Genomic DNA, 27819 nt, shown 5'->3' with positions numbered 1-27819 from the left:
ATAAAGTTATTCAAGCCTACGTCATTGGTAGAGGTGCTTGAATAAGTAAGGCCTGAATAACTATTAGCACAGCACAGAAGTGAACAAAATGAACAAGGCTTCGGAGTGCATAGTTTCGCTGCTTCCCGTTGCTGACACCGGACTCATTGGTGAGTCACCAGGACACTCTTTGCGGGCCGGTCCGAGCTATTCAGCGGGCCGGATGTGGCCCGCGGGCCGTGCTTTGCCCAGGTCTGGCCTAGATGATTTAAAGTGTGTTCGTAGACTAATATGGTCACTTAATGTGTTGATTACACCCTAGCAGAAATACTTTTCAAATTCTATATACAGTGAAGGAGTAAAATGCAAATGTGTTATTCTGGATTTTTTTATTGTTATTTTGTCTCGCACTGTTCAAATAAACCTACCATTAAAATTATGGACTGATCATGTCTGTGTCAGTGGGCAAACACAAAAAATCAGCAGGGGATTAATTAGTTTTTTTCCTTCACTGTATGTAGTCCATCAGGCAACTTGGTAGCCGGCAATGAGAATATAATGATGATACAATGTGTACATGAATGGCCTTCATACTCTTCAGAAATAAAGTTGTGAGTCAAATAAGACATACGCTCAAGGTCTTGGAGATGAAAGTACTGGGTTGGCTAGTTTGAGTCTAATATAAGTGAAACAAAACCAAAAAAGACTTCTTCTGGCCATCTTAATTACCCTGACATTTTTATAATAGTGTGTCTTTAATACCCAACTGATTGCTAAAAAAATTAAGAAAATCACCCATCAATTAACACGTAACAAGTCACTCCTAAGACATCATTTACTGTTAAAACAGAAGTTGGTCTTCACAATGCAGTTATTTACAGGCATTAACATTAGGAACAGAGCAGGGGTTGCATTAAGGCACAGGACAATAAATACACACAGATGGGAATTAGGGTTATAAAATGATGAGAGAGAAAAGCCAAAGGAGAAGGGCCTGCCCAGGATCAACAGAAAAGCCGAAAGGACGTGAAATAAGCCTCAGGAAACGTATACTTCATCTGCGGACACCTCGGCTGACAGAGAGCCAGCGCGTTACTGTGTTCTCCGTCCCTTTAGACGTTAAATCATTCTGGTCTGAGTTTGTTTCCTGCTTTATAAATGTACCTAGAGAAATGTAAACAATCTTTTGATCGCAGACCAGACATGCGTCTTCACTTCACAGCAGGGTTTCATAAAAGTCTTTAGCAACCATTATCACTAGAAAATAAAACCTTTTGTACACCACGAAATTTACACAGAGATCCGCACATACGAGCATTAATATTAACTTGGGGTAGCAGGGTCCAGTATCGGGGGAATTGGTGAAAAGATGGGCAGATTGGCTGTTGGGCAAGAATCATCAGTAGAAGTGGTCAGGAGGCTGGGAGTTATGCTGTGGCACCAGAAGGAACGCTTGCAAGGAAAATAGGAATTTTGAGGTGGTGGGATTTGCTCAGCTCACTTCACGACAGAACCGGATGCGTTGGTCCCAGTTACACGAGGTAGCACATGAACGCAAATGGATACTTCAGTCTTTACTGGCTGCAATGTTCTCTGGGTGATTGTCTGCGTGTGGTTTCATTCCCTGATTATCTCAAATAAAAAAAACTAAAAACATCGACGCCTCCATACCTAGGATGCAGAAATTCCCTAGATTCATTTCAATGGATGCGTACTCAGGGTATGTGCCACTGGTTAACATGCCAAGGGTATTGACTATAACGGGAATGGCACAAACGGGATCTACCGCATCTCGAGCAGAGCTCAGCGTTGCAGCAAAACCCTATGGTGGGGTGGTTGACATTTGTGGCAGCGCTGGTTGAACATCATCCGGATTGGGCAACGCAAGCAGTGAAGACAGATGTTAGTCCACATTGACAGCTGGGTGGCTCAGTTCTCGGATGCCGTGGAGTATTCTCTTCATGTGGCCCACCTTTGTCACCCCCAGTTCCTGTAAGAGAGGTAATTGTCATTTATGGAAACCATTTCATCTCTAAGTACACAGAGACATGCCGACGACTGTGGGAGGGGGAAGATAATCTGCCTGACAGTAAGATATCAACGTTCTGGAGAAATCTGAATTACATAGGTGTTTAAATTACCTATGAAAATTAAGTTTTTAAATAGAAATGAATGCAGTTTATACTTTATATGTTGAATGACCCAAAAAAGAATTTCTTTCCTAAGTAAACTACCTAAATAACCCAGTTTGCTGAATGTTAAGCAGTGGGCTACAGGAGGTATGGTATTTTTTTCTTGTATTTTCACCTATATTTTTTTTCTGCAAAAAACTGGGCGAACCAAAACGCATCCATTCATGAAAAAAATCTTTTCACGCCACGGTTATAGCTCTGTGTCAACCCGCTACCTGTAAACTGGTGGGATCGGTTCTTACAAAAGACCGACATCGCTGCTGCTTAAAAAAAAAAAAAATCGGCACTCACTATAAATCTTGAAAAGCAGCGAGGTAACGTTATGGCTGAACAAACAAGATGGGGATGGTCTTTCAACACACTGAATGTAGCTATACAAACCTGCATAACAAACAGGGGGCATGCAGACACTTACACGAAATACAAACAGCAGGCAGACAAGACCAGATCCAAACAACATACACATTCCATAGGCTACAGCGTGGATAAAAGCAGACATGCACTTTGCGATTTTAAGAATATCAACAGAATGAGTTAGAGAGGAAGAAATACAGGGCCAGCAGGATAAAAGCCAGGAAGGACCACACGGTGCTTTCAAGACGGTATGAGCGGACATCTGTGAGAGATACCTTGAGGTCTCGGCGCTCCAGATGTAGGAGCTCACAACCACGGATGTCATGACGAGTAAAGACCTCCTTGTACTCAGACAGACTGAGTCGCTCCAACCACTGAGATACCTCCTCCGTTCCCCAGAGGTGAGCTGTCAGAGAAAGTCCCGCAGTAAGAAACCACATCCCAAGCAGAGACAGACCGCTTCCCATGTAAAGAAGTACCACAACCCAGAAGAGACAGGAAAATGATTGGCACAAGATTATTGTATCTGTAAGTCTGAAGTTCATCTTCCTGAAGAGGAGCTCCATGTCCAGAACACGTTAATTACTTTGGCTGCCCACAGTACCTGTCTAATTATGTTACTTCACACTCAACTATCAGTTGCATAGAAAAACAATCTATTCCTCTAAGGAACATCTACATATCAAAGAGGCGTTACATGAGCCACTTATTTAAGGCTGACGTATGTGTCAGTTTTTTTGTTCAGCCACACACGGTGTCAGACAGACCAGCAGGCATTATTTACCAGACAGTCCCGTGCTGCTTCCAGCCTCTTTGTTCCTACTGTTCTTCTCCTTCTTGAATTTGTTGACAAGTCTAAACCGACTGCTGCGTCTTAATTTAGAAAAGTCCAGTGGTCCCTGTAAGAAACAGACCCATGTTACATTCGGAACTACAAACAAATCTATGTTAAGAATGCTTGCAAGTGGAAGTAACGATTCTCTGTACAGAACTCCATGACATTAAAAAACAAGGGTGAGAAACCATGGATGGGTAGTAACTAGAGGGAAAGAAAGCAACATTATGACACATCTTGCTATTATACGTATATATATATATATATATATATATATATATATATATATATATACACACATATATATACACATACACACACATATCTAGATCTATACGCACACACACGCATAACGTATGTCTATACATATACAAATATAGATATGTTAATAGTTTATTTTTATCATTAAACACTTCATAAAGTGATTGAACAGAAGAAAAATCTAAATCAAATCAATACTTGGTGTGACTATCCATTCTTCCAGGTACACTTGTATACAGTATTTTAAGGAACTCGGCAGTTAGGTTGTTTCAAACATCTTGGAGAACTAACCACCGTTCTTCTGTGGATTTAGGCAGCATCAGTTGCTTCTCTTTCTTCATGTAATTCCAGACAATTATGTTAAAATCAGGGTTCTGTGGGGCCATACCATCACTTCCAGGACTCCTTGTTCTTCTTTACGCAGAACATCGTTTTGAATGACTTTGGCTGTAAGGTTGGGGTCCTTGTCAGAAGAATTTGGGGCCAATCAGATGCCTGCTTGATGGCATTTCATGATGGATAAGTATCTGCCAGTACTTTTCAGCATTGAGGAGACCAATTATTCTGACAAAATCCCCAGCTCAATTTCCAGAAATTCAACCCCAAACTTGCAATGAACCTCCACCATGCTTCACTGTAGCCTGCAGACACTTATTCTTGTACCGCTGTCCAGCCCGCAAACAAACTGCGTTCTGCTACAACCAAATATTGAAATATTTTTTTGACTCCTCAGTTCAGAGCACCGGCTGCCATTTTTGGGCCCAGTTCCTGTGTTTTTGTGAATAGTTGAGTCGATTGGGCTTGCTTACACATCATGGCTTTTTTTACTACAATTCTTCCATGAAGACCATTTCTGACCAGACCTCTCCAGACAGTAGATGGGTAGATGGGTGTAGCAGCACCTGTTTGGTATAATTGTTTAATCCCTGACTTTGTGGAAGTGTACCTACAACAACCGATGCAAAGGATGATCACACCAAATATTGATTTGATTATTGTTCCTCTTCTGTTCACTCACTTTGCATTTTGTCAAATGATGAAAATAAACTTTAAACATTTCTATTTTTTCAAAGCATTCTTTACGCCTGCAAACCTTTGCACAGCACTTTATATATACACACACACAAATATACATACACACACACACACACACACAATATACAACCTAAGACCTATCATAAGATATTTATAAAAAGTCTCATCACTATAGCAAACAATATAATTCAAACTTTGCTCTGGAATCACATTTTAAATATAACTGAGTGTGCTTCTTGTTGGATTCAAATCAAAGGGATATAAAAAAAAAAAAGGGTATCACGGGGTACCCCTGGCTCTCACCTCTTCTTCTCCGGGGTCAGTACTTTGCCACAACCAAGAGATGTCTGCAAGTTTTCGGAATTCTTGTTCTGTGCTGCTGAGGGATATCACAAGCTGCTCCTTCTGAGGAGGGTCCAGCAGCTGGAGAAGATCAGCAAACAATAAAAGGTATCAACCGATTCTTTTTATAGCATGTAGATTTTCCCAAATAATAAAACACCTCAGCTCAAAAGTGTGCAAAACTGGTACAAGTAAATGACAGCCTCAGATATAAAAAGTTTAAACATTCTTATGCTACAGTTCACCAGAAAATATACCACTTGAGCTGAGAATTCACTGGAGACGTGTCTGATCCCCCCTTTCTTTTTCAGAGAAGAGGAGGAAAAAGCAAGGATACGTGTCAGAGAGACACAAAAACACACAGAACATTTAGGTCAGGGATTTAAAACAGTTGCTAGGGTCAAATAAAAAAAACATTTATATGAACAGAAAGACAAGCTACAGACAGGATTCATTTATTTTGACATATATTTATGATGATTGAAGCTTGCTATGGTGATTGGATTTAAATGATGTAATTCAGTTAAAAATAAAATCCATCCCTTACTTACCAGCGCCATCTTCCCTTGAATCAGTAGATCTGTCTCGTTAAGAAGAGCTCGGACATTTGTAACCATGTCCATTACATGAACTCTGTTTAGACCCTGAAAAGAAAAGGGAATCGAAACATGTTAGGGGAAATTGTGATGAAAAAACTCATTGAGACAGAGGAGGACATGAACATGCTAAAGAAAAATGAGCCTGAATATGCATCAAAGATTGGCTATTTTAAAGATAACAACATTACAATAGCTTTGTTGTTTTTTTACAACAGAACACATTCTATGTAAGTCTGCACATGTGCCGTGTACACACTTGGAGCTATGTACACCAGCCATGCCCTTAGGAATTTCAATGACAATTATGCAAGAGTTACAAATGAATATGCTAATCCATTATATTATATTAACATTATCATATTATGAATATGATTCATTATATTCTAAAGAAGTGATGGTGTACAGGTTTGAAATGGTGTCCTCTTATCCTACACCACATGTGGCATTTGACACAAGCACTGTAACAATACATGGTACCTCTGCGTTCTTGCTATAAACCTTCTCCATTGATTTAGAGCTGGCATTGACAGCATGGGCCAACTCCTGCTCTATACTCTGATGGGACACCGCAATATCCTTAATGCTGCAAAACAAAAAGAGGTCATCATGGGATGAGAGTGCATGGGAACACATACACATATATTTTCTCCAAAGAGCATGTCTCGATAGCCCTGCATATCCCTCCAATAAGTACGCAAAGCAGCATACATGATGGTAGTGCAGCTTTCTGACACCTGAGGAACTATTTATATTTCTAAGCAGTCTGCAGACAGCTGCTTTTGGATTCGTAATGTTACATATTAAAGGCAGTACAACAGAGACACTGCAAAACTGGGTCTTGTGGTTTTGGTCCCAAAGGAAGATGTTTTCTAAAATGGGTTAAATACTTTTTTAGTAGACAAACATATTCGCACAACGCAGGCTCTCTGTTTTCACCCGAACAGCACTCTTAGTTCTGGAAAACATACGAGGAAACATCTCATAGATATTCTGCAACTTTTCCAGATGCTAGATTGCCTCGACAAAACCCTCAGCAGCCGTTAGCATCGTTACAGGCATGGAAAAATGATACTTATACTCAGAAGCAGAAGACCCCCATACCCTGCAGCCCTCTCACCTCTTAATGAGGTCACCAGCAGAGCGGCCAAACTGGGACACCTGGGCAGCTTCCTCATCAGAGAGCACCTCGGGGTGAGAGGAGAAGGGAGAGAGAGGAGAAGTTGCTGGACGGGACACTTCACATTTCTGCTTGTCTTCCCACGACTTCAACGTGCTCTCAAAAGCCTGTACAAAATCATAATGAAATTTAATTTGAGTGTTGGTCAAATTAAACATAGGGAACCCTAGTAGAGTTGGGAACTATAGAGATGAAAAATCTACTTTTCTGCAATAAGTCACCCAATGTAATGTGAGTGTGCACAGAGATTTATCTCAGAATTAAAAATGGAATAAAAAAACCAATGAGAAAATAAAAATCCCACATGTATGTTACCATTCAATTATATGTAGTGTCTGTCCACAGTAGGGAAAACCTGCTGTATATATTTAACTGTAGGGGAAATAATGTAATTCCTCCCCATTAGAAACACCCAGCCATCTCCCAATGTACAGGAGCATTGCTGTCTTACCCTATCCCGGGTGAGGGTCTGCGTTCTGTTCTTGTGCACTATCCGGATGAATCCAGGAGGCTGTATCCAGGCCTCTCCATCCACCTGCACGGGAATGCCCTCGTCTCCCAGCACCGTGATCTTTACCATGCGGCACTAACAGGGCACAGAGCACACGTCACACGTCATACATGAGCACCCACCCAGGCCACGGATACAGGATTTCTGTACTACTGTATATAAATACAGCTACACAAGTGCTTCTCCTGAACGTGAAAGTGGTGGACGCGCAGAATCCCTACAGACAGCCCCAGTACTAAGTACAGACTGCCAGCATTTACCATGAGCACGGCGTCATATTAACTAAATAATCACACATAAAATGAACCATTTACCAACAAGCTGTGGATGCAGTAGAAGCTGATGCCTACGACATTTTATCCCTACTTCAGAGAGTCAATATATGCTTTAACCTCTTATAGCCATACAATGCATTTTATGCATTGCTTGTTTCGTAAATTAAAAAGCTAATAGGTTCTTTGCATAAAAGCAGTGGGTTAATATGTCTTGACATTACCTATTCCTTTGTTGTTTCTAATCTCATGTTTTATGACACTATTTTATCATATCGGAAACATTTCCAGCTATCTAGCGGTTATCAGAAATAATGTGCACATTTTATGAAATGGAAGGTCTCCATGTCGACGGTAAACAGAAATACCTGGGCAATTCTATGATGCTGCAGTTTGATGACCCTTGAGACAGCCATTTGCATGCTGCCAAACACAGCAACCACCTCAAGGATCTTATCGTCAAACGAGGGCGCTGCAAACGTCTATGGAAGAGAGAAGGACACGGTGCGGCTGGGTTCTGGTCACGTCTATGTTACTGTATCACCTTCCAATGTATAAAACTTACATCATCTTCCTTGCTGCCTCCCCAGAAGTTGGTCCCCCCGGCGTAGCTTGGAATGTTCAACACAGCGATGCCCTGGAGGCTGGGCAATGGAATGGGGACCCCGTCACACTGCGGGGGACATGGGGGTAAGTGGAAGGAGAAACGCACATCCACTGAGAAAGAAAGAGACAGACATCTAAAAGAAGAAAGACAGACACAACCAGTGTTAAGGACAGACACAGAGAAGTATGCATCCAGACAGGGAAACGCAAGGGGACAGACACACATTTCAGACAGAAACACACAGAACCCAACAAGAGACATGGGGTGGAATACTGGGTATATATATATATATATAGCAGATAACGGCAGTGACTGATCCGCTGTATTTACTCAATGGAGGAGAAACACAGACACTCTGGTGCTGCTCTGTTTACCAGACTTGGGTAAGAGTTAAGTAAACTAAATGTAAAAAAGGCAGACATACGTGGTACGTACGGTTATTTAAACCATATTTTCCTTTTACTAATGCAATGCACAAATACTCAATGACAACTTTTGGGATCTATAAAAATGCAACAGTTGATATACTTGTGCAAAGTAGTAGGCATGAAGGGTCTAAATGCCTACTCTGATCAACACTTTAACTACATTCAATAAGTAAGACTTTATAGTTAGACGAAAGGTTCCTGGTTGACCAGCGTAGGAGTAGCTGGGTTAGCTATAGAGAAGTGATACGGCCACCAACAAGAACCTGCCGTCATCAGTGGTCAACACTAAGTCAATGGAAACTACTGATCTTCCCTTTCAAACCTCAAAGTGATGCAAATAACCTGATGTCTGTGGATCAGACTTAAAAGAATATAAAGCGTGCCTGCAATTGTGGGGAAAACTCTAAAAGGAACACTGTAACACGAAAACACAGAAAGAAACGAAGGAAAGAGACAAGACAGCAGACACCTTAATAACGAAAGCATATTTCTATTCACCTCCAGCAGCACCCTCTGCTCCAGGTTCTTGTACGTTCTCTGTAAGAGCTCCTTGGTCCCCAGCACTCCATACCACATTCTGTTTTTTGTGCGGCTCCTGACATCGAGGGGAGACATGGGTTAAACGGGATGTAAGATTTCACGGGGCTGGGAAGAACATATCCTGCTTCAAGCGTATTTCACTTTACCTGCACTTCTTGGGGTGTTCATCCCTTTTACTGTTAAAATCCAAAGAGATTTTCGCATCCAGTCCAATGCCAAAGTAATTGTTCATCACACATTTTTCTGTGTAACACTCCCTGAGGAGACATAGAATCAGATACATCAGGAACACCGTGCTCTATGCTACTTTCCTCCCTTAAGATCTCGTCTGTTGTAGCTTCATATGATATGAAGTAATTCATATAGTATGATGCTCAATCAAGGTACAAAAACACCAACACTTGGCCCTTGACAGATAAGTTAGCTGACACTTATGATCTAAAATGTAATATATGCAATATACGTCATATCGTCCCGTTTCTAACCAGCCCGGAAGACCTCCAAAAACAACCGCCAACCTGCATGTCCTTAATGGCTGTACGTTTAACGTCATCAACGCATAAGCAATGCTAAACAAACTGGCCACACCGCATAGTTTAAAGGTCCATGCAAAAGGGGAGACAATGCCAATTATAAAATACAGCCACAAGCATTCTAAATGCCCCTTCTCTTATTAGAGTAAGATAGTCGTGCTTTTGAAAAATTTTGTGAAAATATTTTAAAAACTAGGACTGCTATTATTGTACAAAATTCTACATTTCGAGCAGTCATCAATCAAGTAGGTGGTTTGTGAATTGCTCAATGATTATTATCTTGCACTGGAATATGGCCCTTAAAGCATAAAATACTAAATATTGTCAGAACATAGGAACAGCCCATTTATTCTGCCCGTTGGTCAACCTTCAACGAAACCTTTCTCAGCCTTTGGCCTTATATTCAACTTAACCGCCGCTATTTCTGTTAGAAAGCTATACAGCGTTGCCATATCGTACATTTTTTTAACGGGACATATTTTTCACATACAACAAGATCATTCTGGAAAAACTGGCAATATGGGTAACCTAATTGAGTATATTCCTTTTCGTCTCAGTACATGATTCCCACACTTACAGGCTGTCCGGTTCGGAGCTAAAAGGGTCGGCACTAATTAGCAGACGGCTGATAATAGAGTTGCCAGGCAAAGATCCAGACATTCCGGCTCTCATATCTACAAAATATATAAATAAAAATTAAGTTGTACACCAAAAAAATGCCTTTTTAAGTTGCAAACATCTTTCTGTGAAAAGTATATGAAAGTAAGTAAAGGGCACTTGCTGGGATAGAGAATCTTGTAGTTCAGCACCGGTAGATTGTCACGTTGGGTGGAGGGAGCAGGAAGGGACACCGAGGCTCCTGCCACCAGGCTGTTTTTGTTGGTTGCACATTCAGATTTAGCACCTAAAAAAAAAGTTCAATATAAATACAGATCAGCAAGGACTCATCAGGAATAGTAGGCCAGATATATAAAGAGGTGACCTCAGCTTTGGCATCGACCAAAATGTAGTAAAATCAGTTACAATAAACCTCCATTTGGTAAAGATGATCCATTTATTGGCTAACTGCATTGCCTTCAAGCCTACTCAGGTCTCTTTATGTATTACATCCCGATAAAAAAATCTTGTCCAGTTCAAGTGTAGGTGCAATATTTTGAGAAGGTTTTCAGCTTTATTTGTTTGTACACCTTGGTATCATCCGTGTTAGAAGAAGTATAGAATTGTACTATTTTAGCATGAAAAGAGAAAGAGGAAATTTGGGTAGGATAACACCTTTATTGCACTGGATTGAAAACTTTCTGGACTAATTAGATCTCTTCTACGCTTAATGAATTGACCTATTTAGTGCAATTCAGTTAGCCTACAAAGATATCATATTTCCCAATTTTTTTATTTTTTTCCATGGCTAACACAGTACAATTCTATACAGGCATCATATGATATATTATATATCATATGGTACAATACTTGTATTTAATGGGATAAACCTTTGTGTGCCATAGGAGTGGGCATCAGGTTTCCTATCTGGCAGTCAAAAATGGTTGTGACATACGTTTAAATGTTTGGTAGTACTACTATGTTTTCCTAAATCTAAACATGTTCAGGACTTCTCTGGAGTGATCTGGGTTCTGTTAAAACAAATCATCACTAGCAATTTAATCCCTTCTTTGTACACCTGCACTGTCAACGAAGCAACAAATGTTGTCTTGTCAAAGCTGAGACAGATGAACTCTGACTCCGCATCCCGCTCTAATACTCTACCTAATGGAGCTTTCAGTTCAGAGCCAAACTGCCAGAATCCATTAACCCAATGACAAAATTGACACAAGGACAGAACGGAGAGCAGGGGTAAACAGAATAACGTGTCACTTATTCCAATGAGCCATGGTATGGATACATTACATACACCGCTTCATAGAAAGCTGCCATGGTGAACATGCTGGGGATTTCCTAGATAAAACCAGAGCTCTACCAGTGGATGTATAAACTCTGAGTTATGATGATTTGCAATCTGACCTTTATTTATCTTATAAATGGTTCGCTGTCCTTTGCGAAGCTTCAAATTGGTCAGAAAATGGAAGGCCATAATAACACATGATGATAAAACGTACACAAGCATTTTACTTTTACTGACAGTAAAATCAAGTTACAGTAATAATAGGAATACATGTTATAACGTGTAGTGGACAAGCGAGTATCTAGCCACTGAGTGATTATTGTCAAATAAAAGAAGTGCGTCTATGGCTGGCTGAGCATAGTGACAGTTGTAGATCCACAAATGCTAGAGGGTGCTTGGCTACTCATGGGATGCAATGCTCTTTATAGAACGTATCACACATTTTGTGTGGGGTTAAAAGGAAATGTTGTTATACACCTAGTCTATCTGTGTACATGATCAGTACCTCTGCCTGAGCTCCTCAGTCTCGGCAGTGCGTTCCCACTTTGTACGCTCACTGTACTCTCCAATTTCGGCTCCTTGGCATCGTCTTGGGAGAATGGCAGAATGAGATCTTCAGAGCTTGGCGTTTGTGCGTTCTGTTCATCCACAGCTGTGCGGGAAAAGGAGATATATGAATTATCCTTTCAATAACACAACAAGGAAGCGGAATATTCAGCACGGAGGCGTTCAGATACCTTTCTCAGCCTGCTCTATAATCTGACGGATGGCTTTCTTCAAGCTGTTGGCTCTTAGCATGAGTTGTTCACGAGGCCTGAAAGTCTGCGCACGGCCTGGGGAAGGAGATGTTGTTGGGACCGTGACCATTTCTGAGTTTTCCTCCCCTTCTTCGTTAATAGTAGGGGGTGGTTGAGAAAGAACCGACGTGGACTGCGACTCCTCATTCAGAGTTTTTAACAGGGAATCAAGCTTCTCTCTCAGAAGTGAACACTGCAAAAGAAAAGAGTGAGATCTATCAGAGCCACAAGCGAAGGTCTGGGTGTCCGTCTCTTACATGGGCTTATCATTTAAATTATTACAGAAAAAAAATAAATGGTAGATATTGGGATATTTGTAAAATTTAGGAAAAATTACCTTTCCTGCCATGGTTTCGGATTCTTCACAGTTTTCGGTCATTCTCTCGTAAGCTTTCCCAACTCGAGCAACAAAATCCTTCACTGTCTCGCATAGGACCCTGAGGAGGGATGGAACATTACAGATCCACTGATCTATCACAGATACTTGGTATCTTTCCCATGAAGAAACACAGACCCTATTGATGTATAACTATGTGTATATATATTATATGGTATGGATACCACAATTATGTATAAGTAGTATACCGACACTCCCACAAAGTAAGGGAAACACTTACTTGGCTGATGAAATGACCACAGAGTGTTGGTCTGAACTGAGTATCTGTGATAGATGAGCTGCCACTGAGTCTTCATAGCACAGAATCTGCTGCACCTAATGAAGTGAAAGGTCATCAATAGGCTTTTTACAGCCCCAGTCTCCTGCTTTATCTATATGCTGCGTGTAGCCTCCTGACGTTATTTGTCCAACCACTCAACCCAATGATGATGCTTCTGGACCCTCATCTAGAATTCATCAATAACAGGGAGGTTGTGCAGGAGGCACACACTTATTATCTTCTTTTGCTTTTCTGTGGCCATCCCCAGGTAGCCTCAAAAGTTGTTTTAGTCCCTGTCAGCCTGGTCTCATTGCCACTAGATGGAAGACTGGCAAAGTGATCAGAGGAACTTCACTACACAGGTCATATTATATACAGTATATTACATAGGGCTTAAAATAAGTGTATTTTATTTCCATTCAACATTAATTATGGATCATATATGGAGCCCTAACTCTAGGAACCTACTGGATCTTTATCTGAACAGTTATTCGTGACGCTTTAGGGGTTTGGAATATCTGTTGCAGTCCTGTACAGCCCACAGTGAGAAAGCACTCGTGGTGACATTAAGTGTAGTGTTTGGTCCCACTTTGAGTCCGATGACATAGAAAGTTACACCTGGAGAGTATAAATAATACGTTGTTTCATTAAAAAAAAACAGAACACCATCGACATACCTCACAATCTTCACTTGGCTCTGTGGTTGTGCAGGATTCCGGAGTTTGAGATGGAAGCTTAGTTTCATACACCATGATGCTCCATCTATCCGGAGATACACAGCAGCAGGAATGAGTGGAAAACTGAGACAACATAAGAAAGCCGGCCAAACAGAGCTCTTCCTCATTGACATGCAATTATAGTGCTTTAAATATAGTAAATATGTATAGAATATTTAGTATTCTAATACATATAGTTTGTCTGTCTGTTCGCTACAGGTGGGTTCCCGCATCCTACTTTGTAGGTCATCGATGGTTGCAGATATGACATTAATGAGGATGCTGGGTATCTGTCCCAACTCCTATGTGCACAGCTCATCCACCAGCATCTTATTTACCAATGATCAGCACAAACCCAAAACTTTAGAATACGGGTGGAGGTCTTCAAAAGAAATGACTTAAAATGATATGCTTTCCTTTTTATATTAAAACCAAACTGTCTTGATATTCATTGCTGGGTATTTCTCTGTACCCACCAGACAACCCCCTGCCAGAATCCTAACACCCATCTTACCTGTCTAGCATTTTGGTCCCAGCTCTCTCCAGCTTCTCCAGAATTTGGGGAAGCTGAGTGTCATCATCACAAGCGGAACCCCAGCCAAGCACCCGAGCGAGGTCATTCCCAGTGCCTAAAGGGAGAACTCCCAGCTGACACTGAAAGAAAGATTACAGTTAATATTATTATGTGTATAGTTATATCAGAGAGACCCCAGATGAAGCAGTACACTATTGTGTACATACCTGTTTGTGAAGGTTAAGGGTATCTATTTCAGAAAGAACCCAGCCAACACTTCCATCCCCTCCACACACTAGGATCCGGAACGTGTCAAACTTCTGAAACAAACGCAAACTGGACAAAAAGAAATTCTTAGTATTAGTAACATAGCACATAGCATGTGCAATGTCTTCTCTGTTATTTTTAATCCTTACGTTTATCAATCTTTTAAAAGCTGTGCATACCTTTTACAGACCCACGCTTTCCTTACCACCAATTTTCAATCACTCGCCTGATTTTACTACTACTTTGAATGTATACAGTTTCTTATTCAAATATCCCCAATATCAAATTCAATAAATCAGGCACCTACTAATGCCTAGTCTTCCAACCGGCTCACTTGACCGATCCCCATTTAACCCTCTCTCACCCTAGATGAGGTCCGCCGTTCATTAAATCGAATACTTGAGCTGGGTTTAGCAGTTGTTTGAAACGTCGTAAAAACTTCACTCCCTGGTTGTCCCCACTCTTTGAATTAACGAACACAAGCAAGGGACTAGTGCAGGACGGGGGGCAGCTGGCCTTCCAGAACCCTGAAGAGACAAAGTCAGGTAAATCCATAAGAGACGCACAGTGATCATTTAGGCCTCTGAATCCATATCTGATCCAGGAGGAGCCATTGTCTACATCATCATCCCTCCTTATTTGCTGAGTTTCTACATACCATCTGAGTCTATGCTGTTGAGAGCAGTGGGTGGAATAACAGAAACTTTGCATTGCCCCAGCGGACATTTTTGGGGAAGAAGCTCTTTACACGCGGTGTGTACCTGTAGGGAACACAACAAGAAAAACACAAGAAAGTGAATGATATGATGGAGTGGAAAAAGACAACAAAATAGGTAAAAAGAAATGTTCAAAATACAACCTGTTGTCTGCATAAATGTGGTTATAATCTGTAGTTAGATGAAGGAGGGCCCAATAATATCCACAGGCGCAGATTAAACATTGCTAAATCTCTGAAAACGCTCATCTTTTAAAAGTGAAATAAAAGAGCAACAAACATTCATAACAAACAACTACACTACATTAATAGTCAGTGGCTTACCATCGCTTTGCACCATAGGCACTGCCAGTCCTGTAGACGGAGCACACTACCACACGTCTTCTCACACACGGTGCACTTTGCGCTGACATGCAGGTTCCCTTCCAGCCACTGGTGAGGCATCGACACCTAAGAAGAGCCAGCGTTCAGTCATCTAAAACAATACTTTCGGGAACAACATGAAAACAACCTGCTCTGATCCAATTTGGGGAGAGATCCAACAATGTTGCCTTCCGAAGACGGACACACTGATTACTTACACCATCCTCATCCTCTATGATGTCCTTCCCAACCGAGGCCAAAGTTGTCCATTTGCAGTTATTGGTGGCCCGCACAGCGCATCTTCTGTGAGATTTAAATTTGCACACTGCATAAAGAAGAACAATAAACCGCTGTGAACACGTCATACATACAACTCATGGTATCTTCAGCAAAGCAGAGCCCATGTTACACATTACGCTAACTACTCCCCCTCCGAATCCTTGACATCACCTACGCCAGAGGTATTGAAGTCCAGGACTCCAGGGTTTGAACACAAGCAGCACAACCAAAAACAAAGAAATTGATTAAATCTATTGTGTTCAAGGAAGAATATACAGGATATTTGGTCTTTTGCATGTCTACAGGTCCTAGAGGTTGACAAACCTGCTCCACACCCTTGCAAGGTTGAAAAGGTTTCTCTGCTATCTTGACCCCACTTTCTGGTTCTTACTGCCCGCTTGGATTATACGGTAATATTAATTATAATAAACACATTTCCTACTCATTGCTCATGTGTTTCCATATCTTATCCCGTCTCATCCATCTCTTTTAAACCCAATGTGAAGCATAGAACGAGAACCCACTGTAGAAGGATGCAGTAGGCCATTAGCAGCCTACCATGAAAAAACTATTGTGAAGTTTTACATGTAAAAAAAAAGGAAGAAAACCCATTGTTAAAAGCTGCAGCTCTAGAGCTGCATGATACTACCCCTCCCCTCCAGATTTGGCTACAAGACATTTGCGCATGCGCATGTCCTCATGATGTCTGAATTCCTCTATGTATACGGATGTAAACAGCTTACGCAGGTAGCATTAAGGTGTATATGGTGACTGAATGTACCTTTAATGTTACATACACAGTCCTGTGTGTCAGGCACACCTAATATTGCTTAGAACAAGCAGATCATCGCATAGCAACGCAGCGCGTTAAACAACGTTAATCAAGAGAAGCACACTGACGGTAGACAGCCGATCGACTGCTCTTAGCAATGCCATTCACAAAATTCAGCTTATAAATAATTTCTGTTATGTGCACCTGCTACGTTCAAGCTAAAATAGCTTCACTAACTATAGTTAAATGAAGAAGGGTCATGTAAGATCCCCAAAAGCTATATATATATATATATATATATATATATATATATATATACACACACACACACACACACACACATAAAAAAGCTCTACCTACAAAAAAAATTATAAATAATAATAAATAAAATATTTATTTCTTGCTTTATTATAACCTTTATTGATATTTCCTAATTCTGTGTTTTCACCGACACATTTTATGCTCCAAGCCTTCCTTGGACAGTCAAATAAATATCCGGAAGCATTTTCCTTTAACCAGCCACACAAGCTTCATTAATGTACAAGGGACTTTTGGAAGACTTTGTACAAAACCGACACGGCAAGTTCATGCTACATAACGCAGCGTGAATCCCGTGCCAACAAGAGCGCACACGGACAGGGCACCTTTTGTGTGGAGCGTCTCCCTGATACTGAACATAATTCTTAATTGGAACTGTAATCACCCAGCATAATGGTCTCATTGTATGTTGTTAAAAAAAAGAAGTGTTTATTGGCTCTTTTGCAGACACGAGCTGGGAGGGAGGCCGCTGTCAGATAACAAAAATGAGTTAGGTCGGCTGGAAAGAAAACACGTGGTATAGACTGTATGTTCCTTGAGTTCATTTAACCTCATATCAAAAATGATCAACTGTTCAATGACTTGACAGATTTGGTTTTTTTATGTAAAACAACTTGAAAAACAGCATTTCCAAATGAGCACGTGGATATATATATATATATATATATATATATATATATATACTGGTATACACGATTTCTAAAATTAATATTTATCTTTAATCATCCTCCACCCAGCCCCAGATCACTGGAATGGGTTTGATATGTTTTAACCCATATGCATATAAGCATATGATACGCATATTCAGATGGGACTAAACAGATATTTCTCCATTCTAGATTGTAAGCTTGCGAGCCAAGCCCTCTTTACCTAATGTATCGGTTTGTCTCAGTCTGTCAATTATAGTTTTATCAAACCCCTCGAATATTGTTGGGACCATATGAGCCAAATTATTGAATCAATTCAAAATACTGTTGGGTAAAAAGACCTGCCTTTGGTTTCTTGCCTTGGAAGATTTAAAGATCATAAATAGAAATGTTCCAAACGAGCTGACCCTGGGATTCTTTTAAATGCAAATCCTTTAATTTGGAAGATTTCAAAGCTTTGTCGGGATTTAAAGCTATCCCTTCACCTGTTTAAGCTTGGATCGTATGCTTTCGTGATCAGCAGATCAGAGATATGAAGTAATAGCATTGAGAATTACCAGCAATACAGATATTTCCACGCGTTATGTGTGTCACTCACATACTGGGGGAATCAGAATACACACATCTGCTTTAAAGAGCTTTTACCCTCGTCCTTTGGACATATCAGGAGCATTTAAAAAGGTTAGGTTGCATTCAGGTGTGGAACCCTTTAGGTATACACCTGCAGCTTTACATTTGGTAAGCAATTGTTATCTTCAATGGGATCTGTACGCTGTACCTACTCATTATGTCTTGAATGTGTCCCATAAACAATGTTAATGTGATTAGCTGTCTCTGCATATGCTCATATATTCATTACCCATAGCAGCTAATCATGGAATTGAGCTAAAACACAGCGAAAAACACTGAGTTTTCATGTTTCTCTAAATAAAAATGAGATGCGGCATTACGTGGGTGGTCTCATGGAGACATTATCTGCGACGTAGATTGAATGTGATGTGACACTGCAACTGTACCTACATTGTGTGGGTGAAATCAACCATGACATCATATTTGCTTTAATGTCCCATCATGGGACCCTGGAAAATTGGAAAGCATGCATTAAAACCACATAGAATAGCGTGCGTTGCGTTCGTAAAGTTAAGTATACCTTCACAAGAAAGTCCATGGGAGGTAACTCCGGACAGGGCTTCGCGGCAGACATTGCAGTAAGTAGGGCGAGCGTGAGAACAGGCGTACCAGTTGTGCATTCCTGAGAAATGGTCCATGCTGTACTGAGTGGACTAGAAAACATAGAGGAGAGAAATGCAGTTTACCCTCCAGGCAGCGCTCGCATATTCACACTCAACAGGTCGGGGCAGATTAGGAGCCTGAGGATCTGATTACAGTACTTGCTACAGTGACTGTGAGCAAACCCCATGCCTCATTCAGCCGGAGACGAAAAAATGTTCACCGGGAAATAAAAGAAATTCTTTGGTGTTACGCGACGCTGTAGATCATGCAACAATCACGCAACATTCCTCCATGGAGAAAAAAAAATAACTTCCCAAGGCGCCAAAGTTATGGTAGGAAGTAGGTAAGAAAAACCGTGTACTGAGCTCTTCGCAAAAAAAGGGACCTCCTCGGTCGACGTCTCCATGTATGCTTCGTTTCTGGCAGCAGCTCTTACACATTTAACGGAAGCTTGGCAGGCCTGTCCCGGCCGTTCGTACGTCATTACCTCAAACAGCTCGCGGTTCTGCACGGACTTAAGAGCTGCCATCCATTCTTCCATATCTTTCCGGTTGTCTGCGCTGAGGATCAGTTTGCGAAAGGGAGTGAATACCTGTGAGGAGGACAAAGCGTGTCAGAGGGAGGGGGGGACAGGTAGAGGTCCGGTAAGAGCCGCAGTCTTCGGAAAGAGGGAGGAGGCGCGAGAAGAAGGAGCTGTTTGCTAAAGGCATGTCTCCAGTGTGCATGGTGGCTCTGGAAACACAAACAAGGGCTTGCCTGTAAACTTTGGGCAATCAGAGAAGGTGTAAAGGGGAGGGGGAAGGAGAATAGCGATAAGGGAACAGCGGGGAGCCATGATTCACGGGACATGGAAACGCAGACTAATTTCATCCCGAAAAACAAAAAGGTACGATGAAAAGTATTCTACAGAAGAACAAAAGCAGCTAGACAATCAACACCATGCTGTCACCACATGCTTCGGCTTGGGGCGCTCGCATGCAGCCAATGTGCCCCGCAGACCATTAACCCCCATCCTGCCCTGCAAAACATTGCCCCGCCGGGTGATACAGGAGTGTAAATGAGTGCCTTAAAAACATGGCTATAAAACCACTCCCCTGCTGTAAATGCCTGCGGGCTGCTTAACCCTTCAGTATAATGAGGTAATGATGAACAAACGCAGGCTTACGTGCATGTCTTTAGGAGTACATTACATACGTGTGCACACGCATCCCCTATACCTTCTTAACTCACGCACGCACGCATGTGTGTCGCAATCGGGCTATATATATTACATATAAAAGACAGATATATATATCATGTCCCTCCTAAAATCCACATAACCGTCCCCAACCCTGCCACTAATCTCTGTATGAGGTCGTAGCCCCAAGGCCTAGTGATACAGTACTGCCCCGGCACCGGACCTTCAGCTTAGAGTCCACGCGAAGCTCATTGCCCCTTGGCAACTACAAGAAGATGATTACAGAAGCCATACCTGCTACAGATTGTCCGTTTGTATATATAAACTACCGCTTGGCACCAGACGAGAGACTGCAGGGGTGGCTCGTGCCGGGCGTTATCTGCCCCTCTGCAGGCGCTCTGCTACACCACACCGCCTGGCTCTTGGAAGGCTTACTTGCCAGAAACTCTCACTTCTTTAAAGTAAAGTTTTGAATGTTATCCTCTTGCATTCATTATGTATTATCTAGATTAAATCACACGTGCTTATCTGACAGGGTAATCACGGGTGAATGCATTATCCCTCAGGAGGGTCATTTGACCAACATAAACAATAGAAAACCAAAACAAGGAGGACACTCCAAGACAAAGACCAAAACAAAAGAGTTTCAGGATGTGACTGTCAAATACTACCTGATAAAGGGTTAACTCCTGACCTACAGTGAAACACAAGGGCACATCTCTTCAGGCATGCATTAAAATAATAAAATTGTACATAATATCCAGAAGAAAACCAGAAGATATATCTATATATCTATCTATGTGTGGATTCATAAATATGGTTCCCATAAACATAGTAGGACCCTGCCCTTGAGGGTCTCAATCCCCCAGGTTTTCCCACTACTCAAGGACACGCAGTATTTATTTTCTGACTCAATGAATTAGATGAACATGAGAACTCATACACATTTCTGGACTTTGAAGACAAGACTGGACAGCCCTATTTGAAATCAATCATTTGCACTTCCTTGAATAAAAAGAAGGTGGTGGTGGGGGGGTCTCCACATACAGAATGTTAGACATACCGTGAAACTGTTGTTGAGGTTCTTGGTGCTAGACTCGGCGACACTGGCGTCTGTGATGTCCACTTCTTCAAATATGATAGACTGCAAGGAGGCGGTGGAAGAATGAATATTAAAAGCAGAGTTTGCTATCAGACAGAACTGTAGATATGCCACGGCGGTCAAGAGGACTTATAAATGGTAAAACCAATGCACAAAAGTAAAACCCAAAAACAGAAGGCAGGATACAGTGGTGTATAAAGCCCACCAGAACACAGTATGATGATGGTCAGGGAAAGCTCTACACTTACACATACATACATACACATGTGCTCATTCTAACACCTTAATCAATATATAGATATGGGCAAAGGCACACCTATAAAATCTGTGTATATAAGGTAGTTTGGACTATATTCATAGACATTCTCAAACTTACTGAAATCCTTGGGAATGCCTTCTGCACGGGCACAAGGGAGGTCTCCTTAGACCCCCTCCACTGAAGTTGTTTGGTGGTGAGTTTGGCGCACATGGTCGGCAGCGGCCAAGGAGCCGGGGCCAGCAACAATATGCAATTATTATTAATTTAGAAAAAAAAAGATTTTTTTAGAATGGATGCATATTTTGTGTCAGGCAAGTGTTTTATTTTTTTCCTCGTTTTGGAAGAATGCATATTTACGTACTCACGGAGGGTTAGAATTAATCCCAGAGTACTTTAACCCCTTAAGGACAATGGGTTGTCCTTAAACCCATTAAAAACAATGTACATGTACGCGCTTTGTCATGAAAGGGGTCATTGACATTAGACTGTCCCTTTAAGCAGGTCCGGAATTTTAATTCATTTCTCCATAGCTTTAAACACTATCACAAAGCCTTTCCTGACTTCCAAGGCTTGTCCATTCGGGGGGTCACATGACTGCTGGGTAGAATTAATATAATTATTATTACCGATTGTTTTATATAAGCGTCGTCAGAAGATTGATTTGAATTATTATTTTTCCTACTATTAAAATGTAAATCTAGAGGTGTTACATCGCGCCGACGATGCAGCATTTTTTACAGGTACAGATCTGTTTTATTTAGATAGCCGGGCCGGTGTATATTAAAACCTGTCAGACAGACTGAGCCCCGTGATGAGATGTTTTTAGGAAGCAATTAATTAATTATCCCCGACAGCTACAAAACGTCTCCCCGTGCTATTATTTCTCAACTTCTCATTTAAAATGTTGCAATGATGCGTCGGCACTAGTAGGGGGGACGTCATCATCATTCTAAATGAAATTTAAACAAAATTAAACAATTAGGCCTCACACATAATTCTCCAAGTAATACCTAATGGTCAGGGGAGCCACTAATAGGCTGTTGCCATAGAAACGGACAAAGGTTGTTAAAATTCCCTGTGTTGTTTTTTATGTGATTGAACCTTCAAAGAAGAAAAAATAAATAAAAATGACAGATCTGCCAAGTTTATTTGCTGAACGTGTTAGTGAGCTCAGTTGATGCTTTGGCTATGTGCGATAGCACCGTTATCTTTCTGTTTAGCAGTGTTCAGGCACTCCGTTCAGGCAGCAGACGCTTTCTCTTCTAATTGTCATATACAGGGGTCTGGCCACGGTACTATAAGGAACCTTTTCACTCCTTCTAAATTATCGGAGGTGTATGTTCTATGCGGATTGTATAAACAGCATTGATTTTGATGCTTGTAAAACAATAAATATATATATTATTATTATTTGTGTTTCATATAGGGCCGTAATATTCCATAGCGATGAGTATATATATATATATATATATATATATATAAAAGCTGTCCTGTATTAATTGACCTCACCTGCGTAGTTATATAGGTCCAGTGCATTTAAAAAAATGTCTACCTCTAACAACTCGAATCCAAGTTTTTTCGGGGGGGGGGGGGTTTGACAGATGAATGACAAATATCGAATGATTGAAATGACCCCCCCCTTAGGAGCCTGGAGTTCAAGGGATTCAAAGCGCCATTCGAACTGTACAGAGGAGGTATTTGTACAGCGTGTGGCCCCGCACCTCCATGTCTATGTTAAAGAATGTACGTGTGCGTGCTAGGCGCCAACAAAATAACACTTGAAAGAGAATGCTTGTCCGTATAGCTGAATGCAAACACTCCTTTCCGCTCCCGCAGTGCAGCGACAGGTAACAAAGTGAAACATCCGCGTGACGTGTATCATTACGCCAGACATAGGACTTTCCATGGACTGATACCATGGCGGCTCGCACATTCAGAATGCAAAAGGGGACTCACTTGGCTTTATGGTTAAAGGGTCCAGTCATCATACGCACTTTGACACACGGCTCGACAAATTTGGTTTGGATCTAGAAGCCGGCCACCAAAATCTAGCAGCCAGCTTTTTTTTCCCCTCCCCAATCATGTTTTTATTTTCATTTATTACCCCCTGGTGTGCAGTTAAAGGGGCAATAGGACATAAAACACACTTGCTTCAGTGCTGCCCCACTCTGTGGAAGGATAAATTTACTTTTTAAATAATAGGTTCCACAAGATGAACGCTATACAGGTTTATGTCATATAGTGTCTGAAAACAATAAATGTGTGCTTTGCTGTACATCACTGTGTATACCAGGGTGTCCAATATGTGGCCCGCCGGACATTGAGGTGCGGCCCACCGGAGATCTGCAGCAGAGAGCCCCACAGTAGAAGTGTGTCAGCTAGTGTCCTCGGAAAGGTCATTATAGAATGGGATATTTTAAAATGATATTGGATATACACAGCTCTTCTCATCACTTCTTCATGTATAATAATAATAATAATAATAACCTTGGCAGTCTTGGCGTAATACAGTGTCCTTCCACGCAGTTTGAAATAGCGCCGTCTCCATCGTTGAAATGAGCTGGTCTGCTTCTGGAGGTGACCTTCTTTCACAATCGCCTAGAAGAGGCAATAGAAGAGATTTGTTAAATAAAGGCCGTGCTCCCTAAAATCTATGCAATCCGGTACTGAACCACGTAAAGCATATGTAATACTAAACTGTATTTCCAATCATATACAGAGAACTCCACACACATGCTGTTTTGTAATAATGAAGATGTGAAGACACGTTTCTAAACAATGAATCTAATGGTATCCAGACTAAACCACACACAGGTCATCTCCACTGCACCCCAAAAATCCATCAATACCTAGTCTATACGCTGGGCGCTGCACCCCAAAAATCCATCAATACCTATTCTATACGCTGGGCTCTGTACCCCAATCATCCATCAATACCTATTCTATACGCTGGGCTCTGCACCCCAATCATCCATCAATACCTATTCTATACGCTGGGCTCTGCACCCCAATCATCCATCAATACCTATTCTATACGCTGGGCTCTGCATCCCAATCATCCATCAATACCTATTCTATACACTGGGCTCTGCATCCCAATCAATCCTCAATTTCTATATACGCTGGATGCTGCACCCCAATCATGAATCAATACTTCGTCTACACCCTGGGCTCACAAGTAGGGTTGGTTATACAACAATTTCTCTCCTCGCCGTATATACCATTATTTTTAACAAGTCTCTTGACATGATTTCATGCCGTTATAGTCCTTTTTCCATATGAATGAAACACACGTAAGGGTTATTGTTTGTAGCTGTGTTTCCAAGCATGTTTGTCCTTGTATGTCTAGATCTCATGGAATCTAAAACTACTCTCTCTTATCTTTCCCTGGGGAGCCATCAAAGGCCCTTGTGAGAAATAAGTGTACAATTTTAGAAACATAACCAGCTGGCCTTGTATGTTTGCCTCTGTTTCCGTTCTGTAACTCATTTCCTCTTTTCGCTTGTTCTTTGAATCGTAAATGTCCTTGCTTGCCTACGAGAACCTCTAAGTCATTCTTCAAATCTTAATGGACGTTTCAGAGCATGACTCCAGGAAAGCCGTTACTAGAAGCACAAACACTTCTTTGCGCTGCTAACCCCCATTTCTCGAGGTGTTTGTTTGCACTGCTGTAATGCTTTCCTTTTTCTAGAATATCTATCTGCAGAGCCTTCCAAACTCACGTTCTTACGTGTCCAAGCGTTACCAAACTTTGTACAGATGGTTCTGAACTACTACTCCCAGAAGTCTCAGCAGGTCCAGTACTCTCAAGTCAGGAACCAGATTTTTTCTGTACAGGAACACCTGGGCCCAGATCACAGAACCTGCTGTAAGCCCCCGTCCCCCCCCAATATGCCAACTAACAAAGAAAGGGAATTCCCAAAATATAAAGCAACCAATGAGGACTTTTAGCGAAGAAAGGGTTTCCATTTGTGCTTCTCTCTCTCTCCCCTACAAGCAAATCTCTCGTACCTCTTCCTGTCTCTGTATTCTATCTCTCGGTGACACAGAACATTCGCGAAATGAACGTGAGCAGCATATGGCAGGGAACATTTCCCAGGAACATGCTTTAAACAAATCAAGTAAACAAATAAGTCTGAAGTATGTCTCTGTTCTAGTTGCATCTTCCTTCCTCAGCCCCTTTCTTCAAGCTGCCTGTTATTCTAGAACATTATGTGAAAGCTCATAGTGAGGGTACAGCTTCTACGAGGAGGCCATTGAGGATACATCACTGATACGTAAATCTGTTTATAAGCAACAATCAGACGGATAATACACAATTGATATTTTGGCTTTACCAGCGCAATGACGTCCTACCTTCTCGCTGCCACCCCTGACCCACCTACCGACTGCTTTCTATATATGTATCAGATGTTTGCCCGGCAGGTCGCTCGTCAGACAGGACAGTCACCCGTCTAAGATGATTGCAGCTCAGAGCTATCAGAACCATGCCCCTTACACCCAGCTCTGCCTTTCCTCCCATCTCCCCGACATCCTGAGAAGTCAAACTTATAACATCCATGTATGCCCTCAGTCTCCCGATCCGCTAAGACCAGAAAAATCTAAGATAGTTCATACATATAAGCATAGAATCGCTCACTCGCCACTCATCCTGATCCGTCCCATAGACCTCTCCTTCCTTTCATCCTAAGCAGTCTTTCACATCTACCAGATGAATGATTCTCCCTCTGCAGTCTCTCAAATCCACATATAAGGAGTCTCATTCACATGCTTGTCTCATCGGATAATTCTACATTCAGTCATTAGATGTCTCTCCCTCTCAAACTCTTAATGTCACATCCATGTTTTAGATGTCACTGCAATACTAACAGTCTCATCCATACATAATATGTCTCTTCCCATAGGCACTTACTATATCATTAGATGCCTCTATATTAAAGCTACTGCTTTCATGTCTTCTCATTAAATGTCTCTTCTCTCAGTCTCTTACTGTCACATCCACACCTCTGTCTTATCCACGCACATTCATCCATTAAACCTCTCTTACCCCAAACTACCCCAAAGCTCCATCACATCTACTCATTAGACATCTCTTCTCACAGACTGCTACTGTCACATCCACCCATCAGATGTCTATTCTTCCCTTGGATGTCTTTTCTTTTAGTCTCTCACAATCACAAACACTTATTACGGTATTTGCCTCTTCCTTCACTCTTACTGTCACATTCACTTATGAGATGTCTATTCCTTTAGACTGTTAGTGTCACATCCACTCACTAAACGCCTCATTGCCCAGCTCTCTCACATTTAAGCATTACAGGAGTCCCTCACAAACCCTTGCATCGACTCATTAGATGTCTCATAGACTCCTACTGTCAAATATGCCTATTCGAGGTCTCTTCCTTCAAACTGTTAATGTCACACTCATTCATTAAATGTCTCTTCCCCCAGGCTACTAATGTAACACCCGCTCATAAAATGTCTCATTCTCTAGATCTGTCGCGTACACTCCTTAAATGTCTCTTCCTTCAGGCTCATACTGTCACATACACTTATTAGATGTCTCATCAGCAGGCTCTGTGACATCCGCTCATTAGATGTCTCTTTTCTCTGGCTCGGTCACATCCACTCATTAGATGTCTCTTCTCTCTGGCTCTGTCACATCCACTCATTAGATGTCTCCTCTCTCTGGCTCTGTCACATCCACCCATTAGATGTCTCCTCTCTCTGGCTCTGTCACATCCACCCATTAGATGTCTCTTCTCTCTAGCTCTGTCACATCCACTCATTAGATGTCTCTTCTCTCTGGCTCTGTCACATCCACTCATTAGATGTCTCTTCTCTCTGGCTCTGTCACATCCACTCATTAGATGTCTCTTCTCTCTGGCTCTGTCACATCCACTCATTAGATGTCTCTTCTCTCTGGCTCTGTCACATCCACTCATTAGATGTCTCTTCTCTCTGGCTCTGTCACATCCACTCATTAGATGTCTCTTCTCTCTGGCTCTGTCACATCCACTCATTAGATGTCTATTCTCTCTGGCTCTGTCACATCCACTCATTAGATGTCTATTCTCTCTGGCTCTGTCACATCCACTCACTATACGTCCCTTTCCCCTGCATTACGTCTTAATGGTCTCACTCCTATTAACCATAATGTCGCCATCGTCGTCTGTCTCTTGGAGTCTGTTTCGCCTGTGGATCTCTTTGCATGGTGTCTCTTCCATTCCCCCGCCCCTGTACTGCTTTCCCCGGCCTCTCTCTCGATATGCCCCACTCTCTGATACAGACAGTGTCTCTAATGTCACGGACGCAATGCTCCTTGGCTTTCACTCACCTTCCTCCTAATTTGTCCGGATGTTGACACTTTCCTGTGCAGTTTCTGCGGCTCGGGTTCCGGTTCGCTATCGGAGGAATCCTCGGCCGGGGCCCCGGGAACTGC

At 41.7% G+C, this 27819-nt stretch overlaps 1 protein-coding gene across 1 annotated transcript; it reads right to left on the bottom strand.

The window, feature by feature from the left end:
- Nucleotides 1-1882: 1882 nt before the first annotated feature.
- LOC149288272 (diacylglycerol kinase delta-like) lies at nucleotides 1883-27819 on the bottom strand. The gene is made up of 30 exons (XM_089492009.1): nucleotides 27715-27819; nucleotides 23865-23975; nucleotides 21080-21160; nucleotides 19327-19431; nucleotides 18757-18889; nucleotides 15809-15915; nucleotides 15552-15677; nucleotides 15171-15273; nucleotides 14877-15039; nucleotides 14473-14581; nucleotides 14246-14385; nucleotides 13693-13777; nucleotides 12977-13071; nucleotides 12697-12796; nucleotides 12300-12552; nucleotides 12068-12214; nucleotides 10447-10569; nucleotides 10243-10339; nucleotides 9279-9389; nucleotides 9091-9187; nucleotides 8123-8230; nucleotides 7926-8039; nucleotides 7226-7360; nucleotides 6715-6881; nucleotides 6075-6180; nucleotides 5550-5642; nucleotides 4960-5079; nucleotides 3310-3424; nucleotides 2801-2931; nucleotides 1883-1969 (listed from the first exon to the last, which is right to left on the bottom strand). Exons 4-30 carry the CDS (start codon nucleotides 19378-19380, stop codon nucleotides 1883-1885), a joined length of 3219 nt encoding a protein of 1072 aa, XP_089348135.1. The 5' UTR covers nucleotides 19381-19431; nucleotides 21080-21160; nucleotides 23865-23975; nucleotides 27715-27819.

Source organism: Sceloporus occidentalis, unplaced genomic scaffold (genome assembly GCF_023333645.1).
Source record: "Sceloporus occidentalis isolate IW3139 unplaced genomic scaffold, rSceOcc1.0.p SCAF_53, whole genome shotgun sequence".
NCBI classification, from domain to species: Eukaryota; Metazoa; Chordata; class Lepidosauria; order Squamata; family Phrynosomatidae; genus Sceloporus; species Sceloporus occidentalis.
The sequence above is the reverse complement of the archived record's forward strand: the minus strand, read 5'-3'. Positions and strand labels throughout refer to the sequence as shown.